At 40.9% G+C, this 22,865-nt stretch overlaps 5 protein-coding genes across 6 annotated transcripts in view; 3 read left to right on the plus strand and 2 right to left on the minus strand.

Moving 5' to 3' along the window:
* Positions 1 to 1,221: 1,221 nt before the first annotated feature.
* LOC131270596 (alanine--glyoxylate aminotransferase 2, mitochondrial) lies at positions 1,222 to 5,813 on the plus strand. The gene is made up of 5 exons (XM_058272447.1): positions 1,222 to 1,496; positions 1,563 to 2,397; positions 2,472 to 2,585; positions 4,187 to 4,321; positions 5,293 to 5,813. The coding sequence occupies exons 1-5, from the start codon at positions 1,222 to 1,224 to the stop codon at positions 5,413 to 5,415; spliced, it is 1,482 nt and encodes a 493-aa protein (XP_058128430.1). The 3' UTR covers positions 5,416 to 5,813.
* Positions 5,814 to 6,460: 647 nt separating this feature from the next.
* Positions 6,461 to 22,865, minus strand: part of LOC131260520 (protein pangolin, isoforms A/H/I/S-like) — a 51,910-nt gene continuing 35,505 nt past the window's right edge. The window contains exons 2-4 of the mRNA XM_058262265.1: positions 8,087 to 8,210; positions 6,951 to 7,118; positions 6,461 to 6,870 (exon numbers count right to left, since the gene is read on the minus strand). Of these exons, the coding sequence (XP_058118248.1) occupies positions 6,745 to 6,870; positions 6,951 to 7,118; positions 8,087 to 8,210 (418 nt within the window). The 3' untranslated portion in view covers positions 6,461 to 6,744. The remainder of the gene's footprint in view (positions 6,871 to 6,950; positions 7,119 to 8,086; positions 8,211 to 22,865) is intronic.
* Positions 12,662 to 17,999, minus strand: LOC131260524 (protein disulfide-isomerase). Of its 2 annotated transcripts, none has more exons than XM_058262270.1 (4): positions 17,989 to 17,999; positions 17,336 to 17,569; positions 13,617 to 14,887; positions 12,662 to 13,546 (listed from the first exon to the last, which is right to left on the minus strand). In XM_058262270.1, the coding sequence occupies exons 2-4, from the start codon at positions 17,487 to 17,489 to the stop codon at positions 13,496 to 13,498; spliced, it is 1,476 nt and encodes a 491-aa protein (XP_058118253.1). In that variant the 5' UTR covers positions 17,490 to 17,569; positions 17,989 to 17,999; the 3' UTR covers positions 12,662 to 13,495. The 2 variants fall into 2 exon arrangements, with proteins under 2 accessions (XP_058118253.1, XP_058118252.1); XM_058262269.1 differs by lacking the exon at positions 17,989 to 17,999 and adding an exon at positions 17,702 to 17,840.
* On the plus strand, positions 18,410 to 20,572 carry LOC131260521 (tRNA (uracil-5-)-methyltransferase homolog A). Its single transcript, XM_058262267.1, has 3 exons — positions 18,410 to 18,717; positions 18,787 to 20,107; positions 20,192 to 20,572. The coding sequence occupies exons 1-3, from the start codon at positions 18,430 to 18,432 to the stop codon at positions 20,470 to 20,472; spliced, it is 1,890 nt and encodes a 629-aa protein (XP_058118250.1). The 5' UTR covers positions 18,410 to 18,429; the 3' UTR covers positions 20,473 to 20,572.
* On the plus strand, positions 20,713 to 22,417 carry LOC131260523 (beta-1,3-glucan-binding protein 2-like). The gene is made up of 3 exons (XM_058262268.1): positions 20,713 to 20,759; positions 20,866 to 21,788; positions 21,861 to 22,417. The coding sequence occupies exons 1-3, from the start codon at positions 20,713 to 20,715 to the stop codon at positions 22,415 to 22,417; spliced, it is 1,527 nt and encodes a 508-aa protein (XP_058118251.1).

Below are 22,865 nucleotides of genomic sequence, written 5' to 3' on the forward strand. Positions count from 1 at the left end.
GGTTTTGGCAATGGTCATTGCCGTGCTTTGCCTTTGTTCGGTTAACTTATGCGAATGAGGCATAAATTGTCGCATACTGAGGCAAGATTCATCAAGACAATAATCGCACGCCAGGTCGCACAAGCTATGATTGGGTCTGTGCTATTTTTAGCTTCTACGCTATCATCCTAACGGTCCGTTATGTGTTCCAATCTGGTTTGTCGCCGGTAGCAAAAGGTCTTATTTCGGACCATGTGGGGACCCGCGCTTGTAACTGAGCTACAACAAAACTATTATCGGTTAGACAAAAAATTTACCTCTCCGTAGCCTAACCGGTTTGACCCCCGCGCACCACAAGGCACCAACACACCCGCGATGGCCCTTGATTCCGTTGTTGGTAAAAAATATATTCCTGGTTCTGATGCGCAAATAAAAATGTAAATAAACTTGACCTTGACATTCGAATGACAATAGGTATCCGCCATATACACATTTTTGGAAAAGGATCGCGATTCACAAAGCTGATTATTTAACAGTATCAAATTGAATGAAGGAAGCCACCCTATGTGTCGTATTAATTAACTCCATGAACTGAGAGTAGAATAGTTTCAAACAAACGAGATTAAAGTCCAGTTGCACGAGTACAGGAGCACGCATCAATGAATAAGGGAACGGTCTTCCCGATCGTTTAAATTACATTCCAGAGTGTGATGCAACAAAGACGTTACTTCGTGCATGAGTACGTAAGCGCCATGCGTACAGCAACGATATTTTTATTTACTTTCATTGCCTCAATTGAGAGGCAGTGACTACTGCCACCATTGGGTTAAAAGAATGACCTTTGTATTCAATTTGTCATTTAAAATATGAGGAAACAGTGGATCAGATCGTTGAAATTTTGTAATTGAATAGAAGAAGTAATGGTTTAAAAAAACGTATTTTACACATTGCTCATCGTTCATCGTATCGCTGGAAATCAAACAACGAGATTCTACACTCCAGATTGCTGTATTATACCGTCTATCAAATTTGATAACCTTTAATGTGTCGGGTTTGCTATGTCAGCTGAACCAGAATTATGAAACTGTGTGATCAATGCGATAATCCTGCAAGCTGCGCCTAGCATTAGGCAATCAACAGTCATCATAAACGCTTCGTTTCGCTTTCGGTTTTTATAATTTACATTTCAATTTTATTTCTGCGAATTTCCTGTCTCCAGTGTCTTCGGTTCGCGGTAAAAAGATGTATCGATCGCTCACCACTCAGCCCAACATGCATCCATTGGATTCGCCTGAATTGCCTAAAATGCATCTAGAGCCTCCGGTGTACAAAGGGAAATCCTACGACCACATCTCGAACCTACGAAAGCAGTATCTCACACCGAATGTGACCTCCTATTATAAGAAACCCCTTCTGATCCACAAGGGTAACATGCAATGGCTTTTTGATCATGAAGGCAAACGCTACCTGGATATGTTTGGCGGCATTGTAACCGTTTCCGTTGGTCACTGTCATCCGTAAGATTTGTCAGGTTCTTCGCATTTTTTTTTTCGAATCCATTAAACCGGATATTCTCTTTTTAGGAAGGTAAATGCTGCCCTAGAAGACCAATTAAGAACACTCTGGCATACAACCAATATCTACATGCATCCGAAGATACACGAGTATGCGGAAAAGTTAGTAGCCAGGCTTCCACGAGATTTAAAAAATGTATATTTCGTGAACTCCGGTTCAGAAGCAAATGATCTGGCCATGATGATGGCCCGACTGTACACTGGTAACAACGATATCATTAGTTTTCGCAACGCTTATCATGGTGCTTCACCGTACACCATGGGTCTAACGGCCCACTCGACCTGGCGCTATCCACTCCCCGGCGTTAATAGCGGCATCCATCATGCTATGAACCCGGATCCGTACACAGGGATCTGGGGAGGACAACACTGTCGTGATTCGCCCGTGCAGACCACACGCAATTGCGACTGCTTGGAGAGTGATGGGAAGTGTAAGGCATCGGTCATGTATTACGATCAACTAGAGCAGATCTTTAAATATTCGGTACCTCGAGGAAAAGTTGCTGCCATGTTTGCTGAGTCAATCCAAGGCGTAGGAGGATCAGTCCAGTACCCGCAGGGATATATTAAACGGGCTGCGGAACTAGTTCGCGCAAATGGTGGCCTGTTTGTTGCAGACGAAGTGCAAACTGGATTTGGTCGCACGGGGGAGCACTTTTGGGGCTTCGAAGGACATGATGTGGTACCAGATATAGTAACAATGGCGAAGGGTATTGGAAATGGATTCCCGATGGGAGCGGTCATTACTTCACGTAAGGTGGCTGAAGTACTCTCGCAAGCATTGCACTTCAACACGTATGGAGGAAATCCCCTGGCAAGTGCCGTTGGAATGGCCGTCCTTGATGTATGTAAAAGGAATAGACTTCGCACCGTTTTTGAACATACATTTTAATAGTTTGCCTTTTATTTCAACTCTAGGTTATCGACGAAGAAGGATTGCAGAAAAACTCACTTGAAATTGGCACTTACATGCTCAAGGGATTAGAGAGACTTCGCGACAAACACGACGTCATTGGAGACGTCCGAGGAAAGGTATGTAACTCTACTTAACCAGTAACTCAACATCATCGAATACTTCTGTAGCCGAATCCACAAGTTTTGCATTCGACCGTTCATCGTACATGGGATTGTCGAAGGATGAAGGCTGCGTTACGCTAGGTGTGGTTTCGCTTTCCTCAACTGGAATGGATTGTACAGTGCTGGTAAAGTTGACGTCCACCGAAAGCCCATCATTTTCGTTGTGTGGATCAAACCGAGCGAAAACGAAAGGGGTGGTGAAAACGGCTCGGATACGAATGGCTGCGCGTATGCGTGGAACTACACGATCATCGTAATGATATATATAGATAACGCCGAAGAACGTTATGGTGGCCAACAGGGAAAGTAAAAGGAACGCCAACAGTTGTCCTCCCTCGAGAGGCGTATGCGGTTGACCGGCATGCAGTATATGATATCCTGGCGGAAATAAATGGAAAGCAGTGTGAATAATTGCAATGAGACTGACGGCATGCCCAAGCACTTACCGGATCTGAATTGTTTTTCGAAGAACGGAACCAAACTGTCCATCAACCGGGAGCTTCTTTCGCCGTACTCCCCCTTATCGACGATGATCAGCTGCACCACGTTCGCTCCATTGCTGCGATCTATACCAACATGATAAGCCACGTCCGAATCATCCACATCAGCAGATGCAATTTTACGACGTAGTTTGTCCGTAAACGCTGGGAAGTTGAATGATCCCGGAAAGTTGGCAATGTTTATGCGAAATACACTTCCACAGAGAGGGCAGCAGTGACCGGAAGGTTGTATTGGCGACAAGCAGTGTGGGTTGGAACAGCCAACATTGGCACAAATTGCGCCCATCATTTGCTCCTCCTGACAAGGACACTTTTCTGCGTTAGAACATTTTCCCTGGCGAATGAGGGTATCTTCTGCATTGTAAAACAGGAACTGCCCAAGGGTTGTCGGTAGGAAGGTTTGGAAGTTTTCTAGTCCTTCGACTGAACTACCAAGTCTAATATTTCCAACCTCGATCGATTCGTGGTATTGAAAATCGACAGGTTGTAGCATACTCTTGCCTGCCTCGAACACAGCCGTTTCGTATTGGCACGGGACACGCTCGATGTGAGGAATGGCTTCATTAGCGAGACTTACGATGGCTCTTTGTTGTTGCTCATCGTAGATAGCCCAGTTACTGCTGGAATAGTATGGACTACGGACGGGATTTTTAAAAGTAGACTGCTTTACTTCTGAAGGTTTTCGCGAAATTAGGTTTAACGAAAATGAATCTTCCGGAAAAAATAGTCCACCCTGCTGCGGTAAAACAAGCGATGACAACGTCAGGACTCCCACCGGGAAACCTACTATGGCGTTCAACTTGCTGGGGAAAACAACTCTTTGTCCGGATGCAGGAAATCCTTCTGGTTGCCAGTTGGAACTGAGTGTAAAGTCTACCCGTGGTAGCCAAACTTTGGAGCACGACGTTCGCTGAGCCACGAACACTACAAACAGTAGAATGATTAATCCTTTCATGTTGAGTGTTTAGCACAAACTGTAGCAATTGATTCTCGTTCAAAAGGGGCGTTCATGGCTGAACCGCTTAAAATCATCCCACTTTTTTTTCCTTATCTTAGGGTTTAATGATCGGCGTGGAGTTGGTTGCTGATAAAGAAAGTCGGCAGCATCTGAGTGCTCCGCATTTTGTCGATATCTGGGAAATGTGCAAGGACATGGGAGTACTGTTCGGACGTGGTGGTCTCAATGCTAACGTAAGTATATTTCTGTGTGCTAATAGTATCGTAGTTAGAATAACTTATTTGACCTTTCGTTTTAAATAAAAAGTTAAAAACTAACAACGCACAGTGATGTTGCGTTATGACCATCTTTCCTCGAAAGCTGACGTACGCATACTGTATATCAAAATGAACACCACAGCACTAACGATACGAAACCCGATGTTCCCTCCTTTCCAACAGGTCCTTAGAATTAAGCCTCCGATGTGCATAACCAAAGCCGACGTCGAGTTTTCCTTGCAAGTTCTCGACGTTGCCCTGACCAAACACTCCGAAATGGCAACCAAATTGGCCTGAAAATTCGAACTCGAAACCAGTGCATCAAAGAGAATATGCTACAGAGAGTCTTGAATTAATAAGTCTGTATTCCCGTTTGTCTGTGTGCAATGATAATATAATAATGAAAAGGAAATGCAAATAAATTGCTATGCAATTCCGCAAGCAACCTGAACCTTTTATGCCAACACGTATTTCCTTCGATTTTGTACATATCATATGTATGTATTATGTTGCAATCGTTTTGTCTGATTTGAAATGATTTCAATAAATAACTAATGAGAAATGTAAATGATAATGTAAGACGTCGATGTGTCGATCATCTTTACTGCATGGATATGTATTCTAGGCATTAAGCTACAGAAGAACAATGATGGCATAAGGCAGACGGTATGGTTGTTTAATTTCTTCATCACTTATTTGAATAAGAAAATAACGTGTGTTTTTGTCAAAGGCGTTTGCATAATCTTCAGAGAATCCTTATTTTCCCACTAACAATAAAGTATTTGCTTGCTTCATTTAACCAAAATGTCCATTGTTTTTTTTTCATTGGGCTTCCATTCTAGCAGTTTAATTCATTATTTTAGTGGGTTTGCTAGTTCCAAACTTCCATTTAGCATTAGTTTCTAGTGTGTTTTGTTAATCTGATTATTTCTTCCTTTTCACAACAGGTGCTACGTATAAAGCCCCCCATGTGCATCAACCGAACCGATGCTGACTATGCTCTGGCCGTCATTGATTACTGCTGCGAGCAACATATGAAGAAGCGCAAACGTGGCTGCCGGCGTGCCTAAAATTCGTTTTAAACTTTATAACACAACGACTGATGCCAACTGTGTTCGACTGTGATTTGCAATATTCCACCCCAGACTTTTTTATGTAAGGATATTTTGTGACAATTCAGTTTAAGATTTCCTTAGCACTACAACGTTTCAAGACATTCCATGTTGAATTTTGTGATAATCTAAAATGAAACTGTGGATATAAATAAATAAATCTATCTTTATAATTTAACCAGTTTTCGGATAATACTGCCCAGTTGCTATGGGATATACTAGTGAGATTGAATAATATTTAGGGGTATTTCTATTTCCATTTCAGTGGTCGGTTCCACGTTTGGTTTTCGTGTTTTGTTCACACATTTCGAGGGTTATTCGATTTGGTTTATCTATTTGACATACTGCATCTAAACATACACATTTTTTACAAAACGCTACAAGCAAGAATGTACCAAGTCTTGGCCAAATTTTACCGTATAATAGGTGGAGTATTTGTTTGCCTTGCACAAAAACTGCATTACAACCTTTTAACCCTGCTTTTAATACAACATGTTCAAAACTAGGGAGTACCAGATAAGTAACTTAAAATTTGCTGTTACAGTATAATGTCAATGTATCAAATGTTCCTTTTTTTGGCAGAACGTGTCGTTAAGTTCAGAGTGCCGAGTTGCACAAAAATATTGTACAGACGCAGGCTTAATACAGCATCGAAAGATCGAAAAGAAGTCCGTCTATACGCAGATTTTTCATAAATAGTAATTGTTCTAGTTAAAAAGCGTTCATAGAGAGGATTGGATAGTTGTGGTTTTACACTTATTTGAAAATAATATAATCGATGACGTGTAGATAGAACACGTTGCTTTCAGAAAGTTCAACCAAGCCAATTACTGTTACATTACTTATATTATTGGTGTAAAGTTCATTGAAAAAAAGAATATACATACATAAAAGATTTGAATTATGTTATTCATGGACGGCCGAATCAGACATTCACGAGTACGTGCTCGGTACGTTAACATTAAAGGAGGTGAAGAGATTTGATGGCTCTCTGTTAGGTATAGTTATTCTACTTTTAAAAAATATATTTACTTACAGCTCCTACGCTTTATTCTTATTCCTACGAATGATTCTGTGTTTCATATAATTATCGCATTCATATCATCTGTTCTCTTTCATGCAGCTTTCCCTGCTCTAGGCTTTTAATGTTAACAACGATCTCGTGGAGGAGCCAATAAATAACTTTACAGTCTAGATCAATACAAGGTTTAACATGTGATTGACTTAATTCACTAGCCGAACTTGGACAAACAGCCTGGTGTAGGACAACCAGGTGTCATATGTGAACTACGCCTCAATTTCAATCAATATCTTCTCGTCGGAATCGCCATCAGCCGTTGCGAGTAGAGCCGCAGACAGTTCCAGTCGGGCTTTTTGAATCACCCACACCATTAACGCAGCCCCTACGATCACCTAACGAGGAAATGGTAAAAAGATGTTTAAATATGGACACACACAGTGGACTGGAAGATGGTTGCAGAACAGTTGCCTACCTCCACTACGAAAACACCATAACCGGCCAAACCCAGGGCGGCGTTGTGATCATTTAGCACTTCATGAATCGATCGAAGCTTGGAGCCCAGATACACATTGATGGTTTGAGCTGGGAGCAATCCAATAACTGTACCGGCGTGATAGCTGCGTGTGTTCACCGAGCTTATCTGAAAGAGACCAAAGCAAGTTTGCCTTAAAATGTAACATTACTGTGTCCTTCATTCACTTCACACCTAAATAGCCGAAGTAATACACAGCGGTTTCGAACAGGTTTGCTACATCTTCTAACAACAAAACTACTCTCACTCCACATTAACCCACATTAAGCGATTTTTTATTTGAAATAATCGATATAACTATATTTTTCATACAGATTCAGATCAACCAAAAATGTGTCTAATAATAAATAAAGTGTTCTCGTTACGGTGAACGTACGATCCTACATTTTCTTACCACGCAAAAATAGCTATTTACTACGAGGTGGCATTGTACTCGAACCAAAATATAGCCTGACTGACGCAGTTTGCTTGGGAGATGTGCGTTGTATGGGAGAGAAAACATTTGAAATATTGAGATAAAATGTCACACCCAAAAAAGAAGCTAGGAAACCAAGTGATATTATTTCAATTTCTTCGAGGAGCATCGAGATTATTTTTGAAATTTGTGGCACTGAAGGAAGAGAAATCACCCCAGGCTTTCCACGCAATTCTTGATACCCGTCGGTATTTTTTGTTCTCATGGTGAACCGTGAAAAACAGACCTTTCACCACACGCCCCAGTGCTATTTATACGCAGTCTTTCGCGAGTTTTGCTTCCAAAATATATCCATGATGCAGTCATGGGCGAACATTAACACAACCAGAAGAAATAAACTCGTTTCAAAACAGAAATACACATACCCTGGGCACGTGGCTGTGACGTGAAATAAACAGTTTTAGCGCCTCCAGTTATTACGCACCATACTGCATGATAGGCGCAACGCACACCGATACGACTGTATTTGAACAATCCTTAAGATGCCACGTGTAGAGTGGTTTAGTGGCTAACTACATTAAGTATTTACCTGTCTACCCGTCGGTTAACATCTTTACCTTACAGCACGGTTCTAAAGCTTAAAAAATGGGAGACAACTTACGCCGAATATTGTGTTTTGCAGGCCGAATGGAATAGGCGTTAAACGTGCAAAGAGCACTATTTTGAAGGCTCTCGGTCCAGAAATAACCCGTAAGATGGCACGCCCAGTTTCGTTTTTGATGAGCCTAGAAAAAAAGAGAAAGCAAAAAAATTATAAATGTACACAAACAGAAGATTTATTTTTTTATTCCAGCTTTAAACACTAAGAATGCTTTGTGATTCGGTACTTATTTTTCAACCTTTCACCACTCGCGCCAGTGCTATTTATACGCAGTCTTTCGCGTCTTTTATTCCAGCTTTAAGCGCTAAGTATGCTTTCAAACTACTTATGGCACTTATTTTTCAAACAGGCACTGTACATAAAAAAAGAATATTAATTTCGCGCTTTAAAATTGCATCATTAATCAATACAGTATTGCAGCAGTTTATAAACGATCTCTAACGAACCAGATCTCTTTGTGCGGCAATGAAAAAACTATTATTTTAGAAAAACTATCAACGTTTAAGTGTTTTAAAAATCAGTTGTGCCATTCTGTGTTAACTATTAACTATAGTAGGAGTACATATCACAATATATTTGGCTGCTAGCAACAACCTTCATATACCCATGCACCCGAGCATCGAGTGCTAGAAACGAACTTGAATTCAATTCTCAACCCTGAGATAAACTTGATTTTATCTATTTTAACTGTCCCTTTACTGTGGAGCTGAATACGCAAAAGATCATTATAGATATTAATGGCAATTGTTTTATTCGTTTAATTGATTGTTAATGCACTACCGGCCTATGGATATTTTTCATACCATATCTGTTGAGTGTTAGTATTATAAAGATGAACGGCTATAGTTTACCAGGTGGGCATTCATAAGATTAATTTTAACATTCGCTGTTCCTATAGACTAATCCAAATAACTAAATTATCTACAACTAACAAAATACTACTATGTCAGAAAGTCCCACGGTCAGTTGATACATTTAAGTTTGTACGTAAACTGTTATTTCCACGAACACGATGCAATCTCTCGCTCGTAAAACGGAAATTCCCCTAGGCAGGAAGTTAACGAGGAATTATCACCACCCCTAGATGCTAAGGGGAAACACATCGGATCAACCGAAAGCGAAATCAACTGTACGTTAACGTCAGCACCGGTGCTTGGAATCGAAACACGTGAATCAAAACAAATATAAATTAAAAAAATAGCGTATTTTTGTTGTAAATGTTAATCATAACCCCAGCTGCAGAGAGCGTTTATTTTGAGCAAATAGCCTTCATTAACGATCCTACTCTACTATCGTACTTCTTCTTTCTTTGCGCAACGACCGTGCTCGGCCTGCCCGATAATGGGGTTACTTGTTCCCTTTGCGTACGTGGATAGTCAAGTAGTCCTCTCGTATAGGGAAGGGTCCGGACTCTACTCTTCTGTATGTCATAACTAAATAGCTCACATCGTGCATTGATAACGATTGACGATCGATGCCAATTACAGATGGTGGTGAGAAGGGTTTAGGTCTTACCTATAGGTCTTTAAAAAGGAAATAGATACTCACTTATGCACCGGCAGTTTAACTTGCAGCGATTTAATCGTGTTGTGCGCGATGAGCACACCCAGGTTCGCACCGATCACGACGGTCAGCAGCCCTCGAACGAATCCGAACAGGTAACCACTAGCGATGATCAACACCAAGTAGCCAACCGTCACCGGGAAGCTGACGATGGTGAACATACACAGAAAGATTACGAAGACCGTCCAACTATTCTGTGTCTCGATCCAGTATAAGATTCCTTTGGCTGTCTCACGAAAGCTGTAGATCAGTAGTACGAGCCCCGACAGAAGACATAAGGGTAGCAAATAGTTGAGCATGGTTTTGCGGTGTGCAACCACTATTCGCTGCATTCGGTAGAACAAATTATCTCGCATGGCTGTTGAATCTTTCCTATCCTCTGGATCCTGAGAAACTGGTCGTTTGACAGGTGGCGCTTCCGGAACTAGGATATACTCTGGCAAATCGTCTGGTAAGGAGCACTTCCCTGCAGGATCGAAATCAAACAGGAAGGATTTTGGCGTTTTTGTATTTGATTTGGTTGGACTTGTTCCTTCAAGCGATACTACGGTATAGACCGCATTGGAAAAATCCAATGTCGTTGGTGCTGAAGCTATTTCTGACACTGAAGGCTCTCGTTTCCAGGAGTTGGTTGGTACCACGAATGAATGTGTTTTTTTTTCGGTGTCGGTGGGTGAGCCCAGCAAAGTGGCCGTGTTGAAGAATGTTGGTGAAGATGGAGAACACTGCACCTGTCTGCAATTGCCTTGTGTCGTCCTCGTCTTCGACATCTGATCCGATAATGTTGCTTTTTCATCGAATATGATTCCATCCTCGTCCGGAAGATTCATGCTTTTCTGGAATCAACGATCTCACTGTGAACACCGATGGTGTTAATTTAAAATGAATGATATCAATCAACATGTTACTTTTTACTTCTTTATTCACACATCCCCAACACCTCATTTAATCAAGAAAAATGCCCATAAATTTGATGGTTAGTTCAATCCATTCACCGTTTATGAGAAACTAATTGTATTTAAGTCTATTTTAAACTTTATTTTAAATATTATAGATTATACAAAGGAACAAGTAAGTTCAAAAAGCAACAAATTACTGCATTTAAACCACAGATTAATATTGTCGAAAGATCTATACCCATCAACGACTAATGCTTCAAGAAGCGATAATTCAGTCATGTTAGCCAAACAGCAAGAGTGAAAGTTTTCTGCACCCGGAACTAAGCAGTGAAAAAAAGGAAAATCCCACTTTCGAAGTCGACGCTTGACATGCTTTGTTGTTGAAAGTTAGTATAGTGTGTTGAATTTGTTTACACATAGAACTTAAAGTTTTGTTGATACAATACTTCAAATATTCGATTACCAAATAAACTTACAATTTCATTGCTGCTTGATAATATTCCAAGTAAACAAAAAAAAAAAGTGCATTCCTGACCTGATATATGTACGCACACAGTAGGTTATTTGGGGTTTACCATGGAAAATTGATTCTGCCATTATTCTGCCCAAGCGAAAGTAATGATTATCATTTCTTGCCTTTGCCTTGACCGCGTAAAATTGAGGAAAGGGAATGAAAGAAACTTCCACAAAACTATGTTTTGCATCAACCAGTCACCACATTAGAAAAACAAATTCATTGATAGAATACATAAGGACGCACTGGCTTATAATCAGCAACTTCGGCAATGGTTCTGCACACAATTTACATATATCTTGCAACAACTTTTCGGTAATTAACCTCACAGGGATTGACTTCCACGTGCACAATTAGGAAACACTTTTCATTGACACTTACGAAGTTACACTGCTCACCTTGGAGGAGACAAACTTTAAGTGCAGTTACGTGTTTTTTTATAATTGCTGCAAAAATTGCATTTTGTTTTGCTTTACTGAAAAATTTCACTACGACTACACGCCGCCATGAAAACGTATCAACACTTCCAATCGGCAAACACTGTTTCACTACTATTATTACCACTATAATTGCTAGCAACTGAACACCCAGTGCATCATCAGTGCTATTTAGCGCAAGGTAACAGTATTCCGAATGGGGTAAAAACAACACATCAATTATTCCTATGAAAATAGACCGCAGACGAGCAGAACGACATGTTTACATCGCGACAATCATTCGACGGACTGAAATGTCAGCTCGCGATGCAAAACACCTAGTGTTGGCAGAATCGGGATTCGGAAGACCCGAAGATTCGATCCCTACACAGATTCCAAAGATTCGAATCCCAACTTGAGGGATTCTAAAGATTTGATTCTATTGGGATTCGAATCAGATTTGATTTGTTTGGTACTTGTTTGAGCTGGGTAGAATGGATTGGGCATACATTTTATTTATTTTTTTTTTTACGCGATTTGTAACTTAGGCTCTAGAAAAAATCTTGGAACCTAATTTTGCAAACACGAATAACATAGACGGAGAGTAATAACTCAATATTTTCCTTCTCTTTTTGTCAAGCGCTCATTTTTTCATAATGAGTGCGTTAACTGTGGTTATATTGCCAAGTTGACATCTCTGCATAATAAACCGATGTGTAGTTTATGAAAATGGTTGCTGAATAATTTAATATTCAATCGGATTAAGTCTGTAATTTGATCAAGTTGGTTGTTAAATCACAGATAGTTTTGATCCAGTTAATCTCAAATGTGCAGTACCATAGCACAAATTTGACTATGAAACTTGTCTAATGCTGCGAAAGTAATCTAATTTGTTATTCAAAACTATCTCTAAAACAGTTCCTTTGTCAAATTATCCTATGAATGGCTAGAGCCAGTCATAAATTACGATCGTAATGGTTACAATCGGTTACAATGATTTTTACATTTTTATCGAACCCAGATTCAGCCGGACAGCCAATTCATGTTGCAATTAATCCTTTTTCGATTGAATTTATGCATGTAGACAAAAAGAAAATGATTTTTTTAAGTTAAAGAGATACAATTACCTGATTAAGATTCTGAGATATTACGATATAATAATTGAGGGCGACAACACGTTGGGTTTGTTTCGAGCATAACATTTTGTTTTTAATGCCTCAATCAATTGGTGGTGTATGCTTTCGTTTTGTATGTTTCGTGTGAATGTACCACTGCACCGTGTGCCGGAAGAAGTTTTCTAGCAACCCATCGCAGGCAAACGACAGATTTAGCTCATAATGTTAATATAACATTCACCTTATCTTACTTCAAACCAAAAAACTAATCAAATGCAAACAATCGTTTGTGAACTTATTTAGTGGCTAGCGCGTTGTGCTCATCCTCAAATGCAAATACGGAATTTAAATAACCTTTGTTGCAATGCTAAATGTCCTGGATCATTAATTTCCTATTTCCCTTCAATGTTCCAATAATCAGCAAATGCTTTCTTTAAACTCAAATCTAAGATACAACGACTTTCGCGGCGAAACAGGCCTTGCTTGTGTTGAACGGAAAGACAGTGATTGGGAAATATGCAATGATTAAGTTCCACTCAGGGGATCGATGTGAGTTTATCTCATTTTCTGTTTTTTCTATATCATGATTCAACTAACATTTCCATCATAAAATATAGTATATTACAGTCTCTTAGCGAAGTTACACGTATTTGCACACGCACATTCATTCTTGTGGCTTCTTCTGCGAATAGTTGTTTGTTAGTGGTTTTTGAAATATGTTCGTGTTTGATGATCTCCCGAACATCTCCGCTCTCCGTTGGATTGATGGTGGTTTGGACTTAGATTACGTTTGTAGCTTTTGTTGGGATTTTTTTTAGTTTGGAGGGTTAACACTGATGGCGTTAGTGTAATTCTGCTGTGTTGTTTGTTATAACCCTTTAAAGTGTTGCCTGAGTTGTTGTTTACAGCTCGTCCTTCGCAGGCTTCTCTTCCTTCTCTTCCTCCTCGGGTTGCTGTAAAAAATACAACAACGGTTACATGAGTTGAAATTAAATCGGTGCAATTTTTTGAAGAAAAACATACCTCATCATTTTCGCCTTCTAGGAACTTGACAAAACCTTCTAGCGTACGTTCACCCTTGAATTCAACCTTCTCGTTGTCACCCTTTCGGTATAGGAAGATCGTAGGGAAGGACGAAATCTTGGTATGCTCTAGCTCGTTAGCTGTGGCATCGATTTTGGCGATGACGACGCTATCGCTATCCTTGTACTTCTCACCCAGTTTGTCGTAGATTGGTACCAACTGCTTGCAGTGTCCGCACCACGGGGCGTAAAACTCAACTAATACATCCTTGCTCTTGTCGAAGGCAACCTCGTCGAATTTGGTGGCAACAAGTACCTTGACTGGTTCCTTGTCCCAGTCCTCAGGCAGATCTTGCGACAGTAGATGCTGCTTAACTTTGCCATCGAGGAACGACTGGACGAACTCGTTAATCTTCTCTGCCGACAGATCGTTGGTCTCTGGCTTGTACTTGGCCATGTCTTCCTCCAGACGAATGATTCGTAGGGATGGTACTTCGTCCTTCTTCATTCCGAAGAACTCCAGGATACGGGTATGATCCTCCTGATCAGCATCGATCGTAACGAACAGAATTTGCTCACGGAACTTCTTAGCGACCTCCTTTGCTGGCTCAACGAATTCCGTCAAGTGTCCAGCCTCCTTAGAAATGAAGAAGAGCAGGTGGCTCTTGATCTCTCCGCCGAAGATTTTCTGGGCAGTCTCGTGACTGAAGTCAACGATAAGCGGCAATGCTTGAGCAGTGACAAACTTTTTCAACGCTTCCTCGGTGGCTTCTCCTTCGAACACAGCCTTGCCCTCATCGAAGTGCTTGAACAGAACGACCGAGCCACATTTGGCTTCGTACTTCGCGTACACTTCCTCGCTACTGGTCACTCCGAATGGATAATCATCGATAGATACGGCCGTAGCCAAGAATGCCTTGGCTTCCGCCGACTCACGGTCCTTGAAGAATCCGACCACAGCCACATTGTTTTCCTTCAGGAATTCCTCGGCAGCTTCGACGGTCTCCAACTCCTTGGCGGCAGGACCAGTCTTCTTTTCCAGCCAAGACACAATTGTGTCTTGTTCGCGGCCACCGGTATAGTCAACCTGCGATCCGCTGCGGAAGAACTTCAGTGTGGGGTAGCCGCGTATGCCGAATTTCTCGGCGAGTTCTGGCTCCACGGTAGCATCGACCTTGGCCAGCTTGATTTTCGATTCCTTGTCAGCCAAAACCTTGGCCGCCTTTGCATATTCTGGAGCGAGAGCCTTGCAATGTCCACACCACGGAGCATCTGTTAAAAAATAAGAGACATAAACCAATTCATTTATTGTTGAATGAAACTTTTATTTTCCAGCGTCTACAAACGAAAACACTTGAAAAACGCTATTGACGCATCTGTCTGGAATGATTAGCATGTTATGGTAATCGAATAAATTACCATGAAAATGTAATTAAACTCACGAATAGTGGGAAGAAAATGTAGATCATAACGAAAAAAATCTCCATAATTTTACTCCTCATTGACAACATTTAATATGAACAGCTACGACACTTCCAACAGCTTTCCGTGCGACTGGACCAACAAAAATTGGTCGAAGTTCAACTTGTATTGTTGATGAAAACTCCAAAACCCTGAACTTGGCATTCAAGCCGAACAAGTCAGTCGGATTATTGCGAAACAACCTACGGTAGTCCCCATTAGCACCACGAGGAGCCAAGGAGACTGGCTCAGCAAACCTTACCAGTTCAACGCAGCAAAAGATGATCATACCTCGTCTCTTCTTATACCACCCAACCGGTATCTGGAGGTTACTGACCGGAAAAATAAACGCTACGCGAGCCGCGTTAACACACACAACTCTAAAGTTATGCTTTTCTGGTGGTCGGGGTGTGCAATGGATCGACATTAGTGGAGTGGTCCACTGTTGCCTTGTCTGGTATTGGTTCGCACAACCGGTCTCGGTGGCTACACGTCATGCTTGGACAGCCAATGAAAACATAACTAACCCACTCGGTTAAAAAATAAGCTTAGCACAGCTACATCGGCATTGGTAATAGGAAACTGACCAATAGCTTCCAAAGCCGTGAACCGTGGTTGTGAATAGAATGTTCCAAAATGAAGAAAATTATTTGATAACACTGTGATGACAGTGTCCATGTAATACAAAATGTCAGTTTGCGAGTAAACCCCAGTGTCAGTACTCCAACATAAGAACTACCCGGATCTTTTCTTGATTGCAATAAAAACAGTTAATTTATCGTAAAACACAGATTGTTGTTACTGATAGGAAACAGTCACTACATCAAATTGCAATTGGGCAGGGCGCGGTGTTTCCGATAAGAACATGGTAGTAGAAAAGAAATTGCTCCATGCGAAGAACAAGAGAAAAAAAGATAACTGAGAAGGCTGAGAAGTAAAACCTTCGCAAGTAGGCCACGTTGGTTGGAAAATGTTGGTGGTTTTTGACACGTAGCACTTTTCCGCCTATGCGAGCTCCAAACAGCAGCGTCGGCATTGCGTGAAATAAAGGTAAATAAATAACTTCTTAGCGAGGGAAAACCAACTCAACGTGCCGTTACATTCATATACAGCACAGTGAAGAGCGACGGAAACATTTGAGTAAACATAGGCCAAATCTGGATACTTCCACAAAAAGTATGGCTTTTCTAGTGTTTTGTTAAAACCAATTATTTGTTTAATTGTTTCAGAGACAAAAAAGGATAAACAGGCTATCATCCAACATTTCACAGACCGTTTCTACTGTTTACCTGTTGTTGCCGGCGAACTCCCCCTAGGGGCAATGTATATGTTTGATTTGATGCTTGTGTGATAAGAAATATTCAAGAAAGCATGTTATCAACGTGGCCTGGTGGAATCGTGAAATCTGTTTTAATCGGTACACGTAAGCCGATTCCACCTCAGGTACACGTAATAATCCATGATGCAACCGTGATCAAGATTTTGAACTGTAGAACAAAAACGTGGAAGTGGAATGCACAGAATACAAAACCTGTTCCACCTGTAAGTCCATAAAAAGCCATGCGTTTTTCTTGCTTAAGTCGTTATATGAATGGAAATTTACTTGTAAATCGTGAATCAATAGTAAATCAAGAGATCCTTGTTGATAAAAAGCTTTTTAGAGGCAAAAAGCAAGTACATTTTTTAATATGTTTCAATGTAACCGTATTAAATTATACGCAATGAGCGAATTCTAATATCGAACGGTAAACAAGTTTCTAGATAGCGGTTGCATAAAAATTTTACTTCGACCGGCCGGCAACGCAAATTTTCTAAATGACACACCAAAAATCCAAAAAAAAACAGCGTTAGAAAAGGAGAACGTAAAAACTTCCACGTATACGTATAGATTCCACTTTGGCCACAACTGGTCGTCTCGTGTCCACGAATAACGTGAAGCCGAGCACCTTCTCTGTTTCGCTCCAGCAAGCACGATGGCGTACTGTTCACAGATAAGCTTCTCCAACAGGAACGAAGAACCGGATGGAGCACATAGCACCAAAGACGGAATGGTGCCGGACAATTTCGTTGCGCTGGCGAAATTTTTGCTAACATTATTCACAATTAGTTTGTAAATTTCATTAAGGGTCTTTGCGAGCTGGTGTTAATGTTTTCCGGCAAATGGCTCAACAATAATGATGATTAGCGACTTTTGAAGATCGCCATATGGTTGTACTTCTTATTTTAGTAACCCAGAAAAGAATGCATAAATTTACTCACAGAACTCGACCAGCACGAACTCATTGTTGGCGATGACAGAATCGAAGTTGTCTTTCGTCAGAACCAGCACTCCGTCTTCCGTTTTAACTTCTTCCTCCGCAATCACCGCGGTGGCGATTGTCAGCACCAGTGCGAATGCCGCTAGTAGTCTCATCTTGATGCCTTGCGGAAAATATGCCGTTGTCTTCTCGGAAAACGCGACTACCGTTGTCTCAGGCACAAAGTACGGGGAAACTGTACTCAAAGGTAAATGGTAACAATGAAAGAACAAAAAGAAATACGATACAATCAACCGTGGAACAAAATTGTCTTGCACTATTTCACAGTTTAAGGCTAAGGAGGAAAATCAGGGCAGACGTGTCGTACCGGCCGCACCAACGGACGAGGAAACAATGAGAAACCAAATCGAAAAGGGACGCGCTTTAAGAGCCTTTACAACACACGTCGTTCCGCAGTGAACTGGAATGACATTAGCCCAATGTGTTTTCAAGTGTGCACCAAGAAACTGGTGGCAGGTGAATGGGATATATCTAAAAAGCCAAATTCCGGCAACTGTTTATTCTTCCGCCGTCGGTAACGGGAAAAGGCTGGAAAAACTAGCACCCGAAAATTCCGACCAGAAACAAGCTAACTAAACAGAAGCAACCACTTACATCCACGACGTTCCGTCTACAACTAACTGACGTGGCGTTTCTCGGTGAGAACAAGACAGCAAAGTGACAGAAAGAGACAACTTTATCCTTCATTGGATCAACAGATCTGTCATTTGGCAGAACAAGGTGTATATAAGAGTATACCTTGGGATTCTAGAAATTTGATGTCGTCAGCTAAACAAAAAGGTGATTGAAAATGGATTGATTTATTCAAAAAATATAAATAGTTTACAAAATATTTAGCTACCATCAAATCAGTAGTTTTCCAATCGTGTTGTCGAACGATTGAATCCAGTAGTTCCCATGCGTTTTGAGCGCTTGTCACCATGACAGTCATGTCACAATGGATGTTTTTGACCGCATCGATTTGTTGATAAATACATGTGCTTAGTCGGTTATTTCAGCAAAATTTATCGTGGAATTTCGTTCTAGGACGACAACATGGATATTGAAAACGTACTCGTAGTAGCCGAGCAAGCTAAGGATTACGATGGTTTGGATAAGACCGAAGATTCTGAAAAACAATTGGATCCGGTTGCGGTCAAAGAAGCTGAAAAAGTTCCGACTGTTGCGAAGGAAGCTGTAAACGAAGAGCAGCAGGATTTAACGGAGGAAAACAGTAAAAAGAATTCCGAGACCGATGAATATGCGTATCTTGAAGCAACAGGATTTACTTCGGAATTGTTCAAGATCGAAGTTCGTGGCCTGCCTAAATACTATGGCATAAGCGTAAGTACAACTTTTACAACTTTCTACCAAGCTTTAAATAACCCAAAAAGTGTGATTTGCTTGTCGCAGGAATTGAAAAAGCTGCTGAACGTGAAGATGAAATTGTCAACAAATAAGATAAAAATTATGAAACCAGGCAGCCCTTTTATTTTCATATGCTTCCGTTGCCAAGAAGATCGAGAAGCTGCAATAAAGGCGTTGGATGGTTTCAAATGGAAAGGAAAGACGCTATCAGCTTTTGAGGCAAAGCCAGCTCCTGATCCTCTAGTTCGACGGCGCAAAGAAGCGTCTGCAGCTGAGGGAGAACCATTGAATACGAAACGTCGTTCCGTAGAAGCATGTGCTACGGCTCTTGCTTACCTCTCCTACGAAGAGCAACTACTGCAGAAGCAATCGGAAATGGAGAATGTTTTGCAAAAATTCGGCAAAGAGCTTTGGTCATCCGTTCCTTCCTTGCGCTCTTATATTGAAAAGCAACGAGAGCATAACAATGGATTGCCGTGTGCTCTGGAACCACTTCGACCATCTCCTGTCCAGAATGGATACCGCAACAAATGTGAATTTTCCATTGGAAAAGATGCAAGTGGTGTAAAACGCGTTGGTTTCCGTGTGGGCAGTTACTCCAACGGATTTTTGGAAGTTGAACCGATAAAGGAGCTGAAGCACATTCCAGACTGTATGAAGCAAACTGTGAGCCTGTTTGAAGAATATGTGCAAGCTTCCAAGCTTGAGGTATATAGTTCCGAGACATATCAAGGCTATTTCAGGCAGCTCACGGTTCGAATGTCGCATGCCACTGGGCAGGTAATGGTGGTTGTAGGTGTCCATTTGCAGGAGCTCCCGTTGGAAGAGCAAAAAAGCCTTAAGAATTCAATAGTCAAATGTCTTACCTCAGAGGTAGGCAAGAATGCTGGCATTTGCTCAGTTTACTTTGAAGTTATTCAAAAACGCCAACAAGGCCAATTCACGAATCCGATCGAGCATCTGTACGGAGAGACGCATATCGAGGATACAATTTTAGGTTTGAAATTCCGCATAAGTCCGCAAGCTTTCTTTCAAATCAATACACCAGCAGCCGAAGTGTTATATCAATGCGCTATTGATCTAGCATCACCAGATAAGAATACAAGTATCTTGGACATATGCTGCGGCACTGGAACTATTGGATTATGTTTTGCCAAACATTGTAAGCAGGTATTAGGAGTTGATATCGTTGCCCAGGCTATCGAAGATGCCAAACACAACGCAGAACGGAATGAAATTGAAAATTGTAAATTTTTCGATGGAAATGCGGATGATTTGATAATGTCTCTAATTCGGTATGCAAATATTGTACCAGCTCAACATGAATCGTTACTAGCGATTCTTGATCCTCCAAGGGCAGGACTTCGTAAGTTTTATAGCGTGGCATAATTGAGTTGTGTTATTAATGATCACTATGTGTTGTTTTCTTCTTTTTTTTTTTTTGCTACAGATGTACGATCGATAACCCAGCTTCGAAATGCCCGTGGATTGAACAAGTTAGTGTATGTATCGTGCTCTCCGCAAAGCGCTATTAAAAACTGGGTTGATTTGATGCGTCCCTGCTCAAAGCAGTTGCGTGGGGAACCATTTATCGCCAAACGTGCGATCGCGGTCGATCTGTTCCCACACACACCACACACGGAATTGGTTATTTTGTTCGAACGTGAGCCGGAAAACGGAACTGTAGAAGAAACGATTATCCCAACTTCCGAATCTACCGATGGGATATGATGTGCTATGAAAATGTCACCTGTTACCGAAAGTAATAGCGAAATAAAAAAAAATCTTTAGTTTCCGTTGTTGGATACTGTGGATGATTTGTGCTGACGTACTCCTGGATTTTCTAATGACGTATCATAACACGAGAAGATAACTTAGCTCCCCAGATCACACATATTTAATCTAGATTGCTCGCCATTGTGATGCTCAAGTAAAGTTTCACACGATTCGATTGAAAGTTTAGAGGAAGGGATGGGAATTCCAGCTAATTTGCGCTGTCCGTTCAGAGTCTTAGAAAAGTACGTTTTGAATGATCATATACTATAACGCAAAAAGCGAGAGAGTGAGGATGAAGAATTTTCTTCGGTTTACGTGGTTTTTCTTCCTTTTGTCATTTTGTCGCAGTGATCCTCGTCGAACTGGTCACTATCAACCGCCTAAGCCACAATTTGAAGTGTTCCACCCAAACGGCTTAATTGTGTGGATAAACGCTGATCCAGGAATAAGCTCGTTTACTTTCCATGGGAAACTTAATCAACAATTTTCACAGTTCTACGATGTAGGTCGCTGGGCACAGACAATTACTAAGGTCAGGAACGGCCGCTACTTGTTTATCGATCGCGAAGCAAAAGTCGTTCCTGGGGATATAATATATTATCGCACAGTGATTGTTCGGAATGGTCAAACATATCGAACAAATGCGGGATCTTTTACAGTGCGAGAACTCCGCCCGGCATCCACCACACCGTTACCGGGTTCCAGCATTGTGGTACGAGCTGGTACATCTGAGACGTTTCCATATGTTTTAAAAACCAATGAACGGCGAACTAAGGATGTGAGATCAACAGCAACACAAACAGATGACATACATTTAACCGATAATAAAGGTTGCATCAAAGCAGCGTCGATCGTTCAAGGAAGAAAAATTTGCTCGGGCGAGTTATTGTTTGAGGAAAACTTCAACGGACCTACATTAGACCTACGAAAGTGGCGAATTGAAAATCGCTTTGCATCAGATCCCGATAATGAGTTTGTAGTTTACGCTGATTTCAACGAAAACGTGCAAATCAAAAATGGCCAACTAGTCATTCGTCCAACATTGTTTGAGGAGAAATTCGGTCCTGGATCAACGAACAAGCAATTTAGATTTGCAGAAGAATGTACTGGTGATCGCAGCTCACGTGACTGTATTCGCGATTCCCAAATTGATTTCGATATGATTCCTCCAGTTTTGACGGCGCAAATTACAACCATCAATAGTTTCCGTTTTGCATTTGGAAAAGTTGTGATAAGAGCCAAACTTCCACAAGGCAATTGGATTTTTCCACGTATGTTCAGATGTAGATACTTTTAACTTTTAATCTTTTAGAACACTCTTTCAATCATTTTCAATATTTCAGAACTGTATTTGATTCCTGCAACTGACTACTATGGACGGGATGGATACGCTTCGGGGTTGATGCGTGTGGCCTTCGTACCCGGCGGCCCCAGGTTTAAGAACCAACTATCTGGTGGATTGATTTTAAGTGAAAGTGAACCGATACGGTGTTCTAAAATGTGCACACTTCAGAGAAATTTACAGTGGAACAACGATTTTCACGAGTATGGACTCAAATGGACACCCGAAGGAATATGGATGGAAGTAGATGGAGAGGTATACTGTACTATCGAACCTGGGGATGGGTTGTACCAGAGCATACAGGCATCAAAATTTCAACTCTCTAATTTGTGGCGATTGAGTGGTAACCCGATGGCTCCATTCGATAAAGATTTCTATTTAGGCCTGGGAGTAGCAGTAGGGGGTCATTATGATTTCCAGCAGTTTGATGCAAAGCCGTGGAAGGATCTGGGTGTAAAGGCGATGTACACGTTTTGGAATGCGAGGAATAACTGGTACTCCACGTGGAACGGAAACAGTACTTTATTGGTAGATTACGTTCGAGTTTTTGCCGTTTAAAAATTGGCCTATTTCTTTACCATCTGCAGTAAAAGACAGGTTTCTGGGTTTACCAAACTCAGAAGTTAATAGAATCATATCGTAACTAACAAAAGTGAAGCATAAAATTATAAGCAAATGAAACAAATGAAAGGTCTCCTTTTGAAATTTTCATTGTTTGAATGTGTCGAACCTGTGCAATGTTGTTGTATCGGTGATTCTCGCATCGATAATTTTATAATAATTGATAATAATCGATTCAGTAATTTTATAATAATTAATGTTTAATTTTATTAATGATAATTTTATAATAAATAATATAAATATTAAGTGATTCGAAAATACAGAATCTTTCGAATTCGAAATGCTGGCAACCCGGCGCGCTTGCGCAAAATGTAAACAAAACAAATTTCAGTATTTCTGTCAAATGAACAGCAAGACCAGTCGGTAGCTCGGGATTATTATTGGT

This window comes from Anopheles coustani, chromosome 3, assembly GCF_943734705.1.
Source record: "Anopheles coustani chromosome 3, idAnoCousDA_361_x.2, whole genome shotgun sequence".
Lineage (NCBI taxonomy): Eukaryota > Metazoa > Arthropoda > Insecta > Diptera > Culicidae > Anopheles > Anopheles coustani.

Coding starts and splice junctions, on each gene's coding strand:
- LOC131260521 (XM_058262267.1), top strand. CDS start 18,430: ATGGATATTGAAAACGTACTCGTAGTAGCCGAGCAAGCTAAGGATTAC. Junction 18,718..18,786: donor CTAAATACTATGGCATAAGC/GTAAGTACAACT, acceptor TGCTTGTCGCAG/GAATTGAAAAAGCTGCTGAA. Junction 20,108..20,191: donor TCCTCCAAGGGCAGGACTTC/GTAAGTTTTATA, acceptor TTTTTGCTACAG/ATGTACGATCGATAACCCAG.
- LOC131260524 (XM_058262270.1), bottom strand. CDS start 17,489: ATGAGACTACTAGCGGCATTCGCACTGGTGCTGACAATCGCCACCGCG. Junction 14,888..17,335: donor GTTCGTGCTGGTCGAGTTCT/GTGAGTAAATTT, acceptor ATTTTTTAACAG/ATGCTCCGTGGTGTGGACAT. Junction 13,547..13,616: donor TAGAAGGCGAAAATGATGAG/GTATGTTTTTCT, acceptor TATTTTTTACAG/CAACCCGAGGAGGAAGAGAA.
- LOC131260523 (XM_058262268.1), top strand. CDS start 20,713: ATGGGAATTCCAGCTAATTTGCGCTGTCCGTTCAGAGTCTTAGAAAA. Junction 20,760..20,865: donor CCGTTCAGAGTCTTAGAAAA/GTACGTTTTGAA, acceptor ATTTTGTCGCAG/TGATCCTCGTCGAACTGGTC. Junction 21,789..21,860: donor AGGCAATTGGATTTTTCCAC/GTATGTTCAGAT, acceptor TCAATATTTCAG/AACTGTATTTGATTCCTGCA.
- LOC131270596 (XM_058272447.1), top strand. CDS start 1,222: ATGTATCGATCGCTCACCACTCAGCCCAACATGCATCCATTGGATTCG. Junction 1,497..1,562: donor TCCGTTGGTCACTGTCATCC/GTAAGATTTGTC, acceptor TTCTCTTTTTAG/GAAGGTAAATGCTGCCCTAG. Junction 2,398..2,471: donor TTGGAATGGCCGTCCTTGAT/GTATGTAAAAGG, acceptor TTTCAACTCTAG/GTTATCGACGAAGAAGGATT.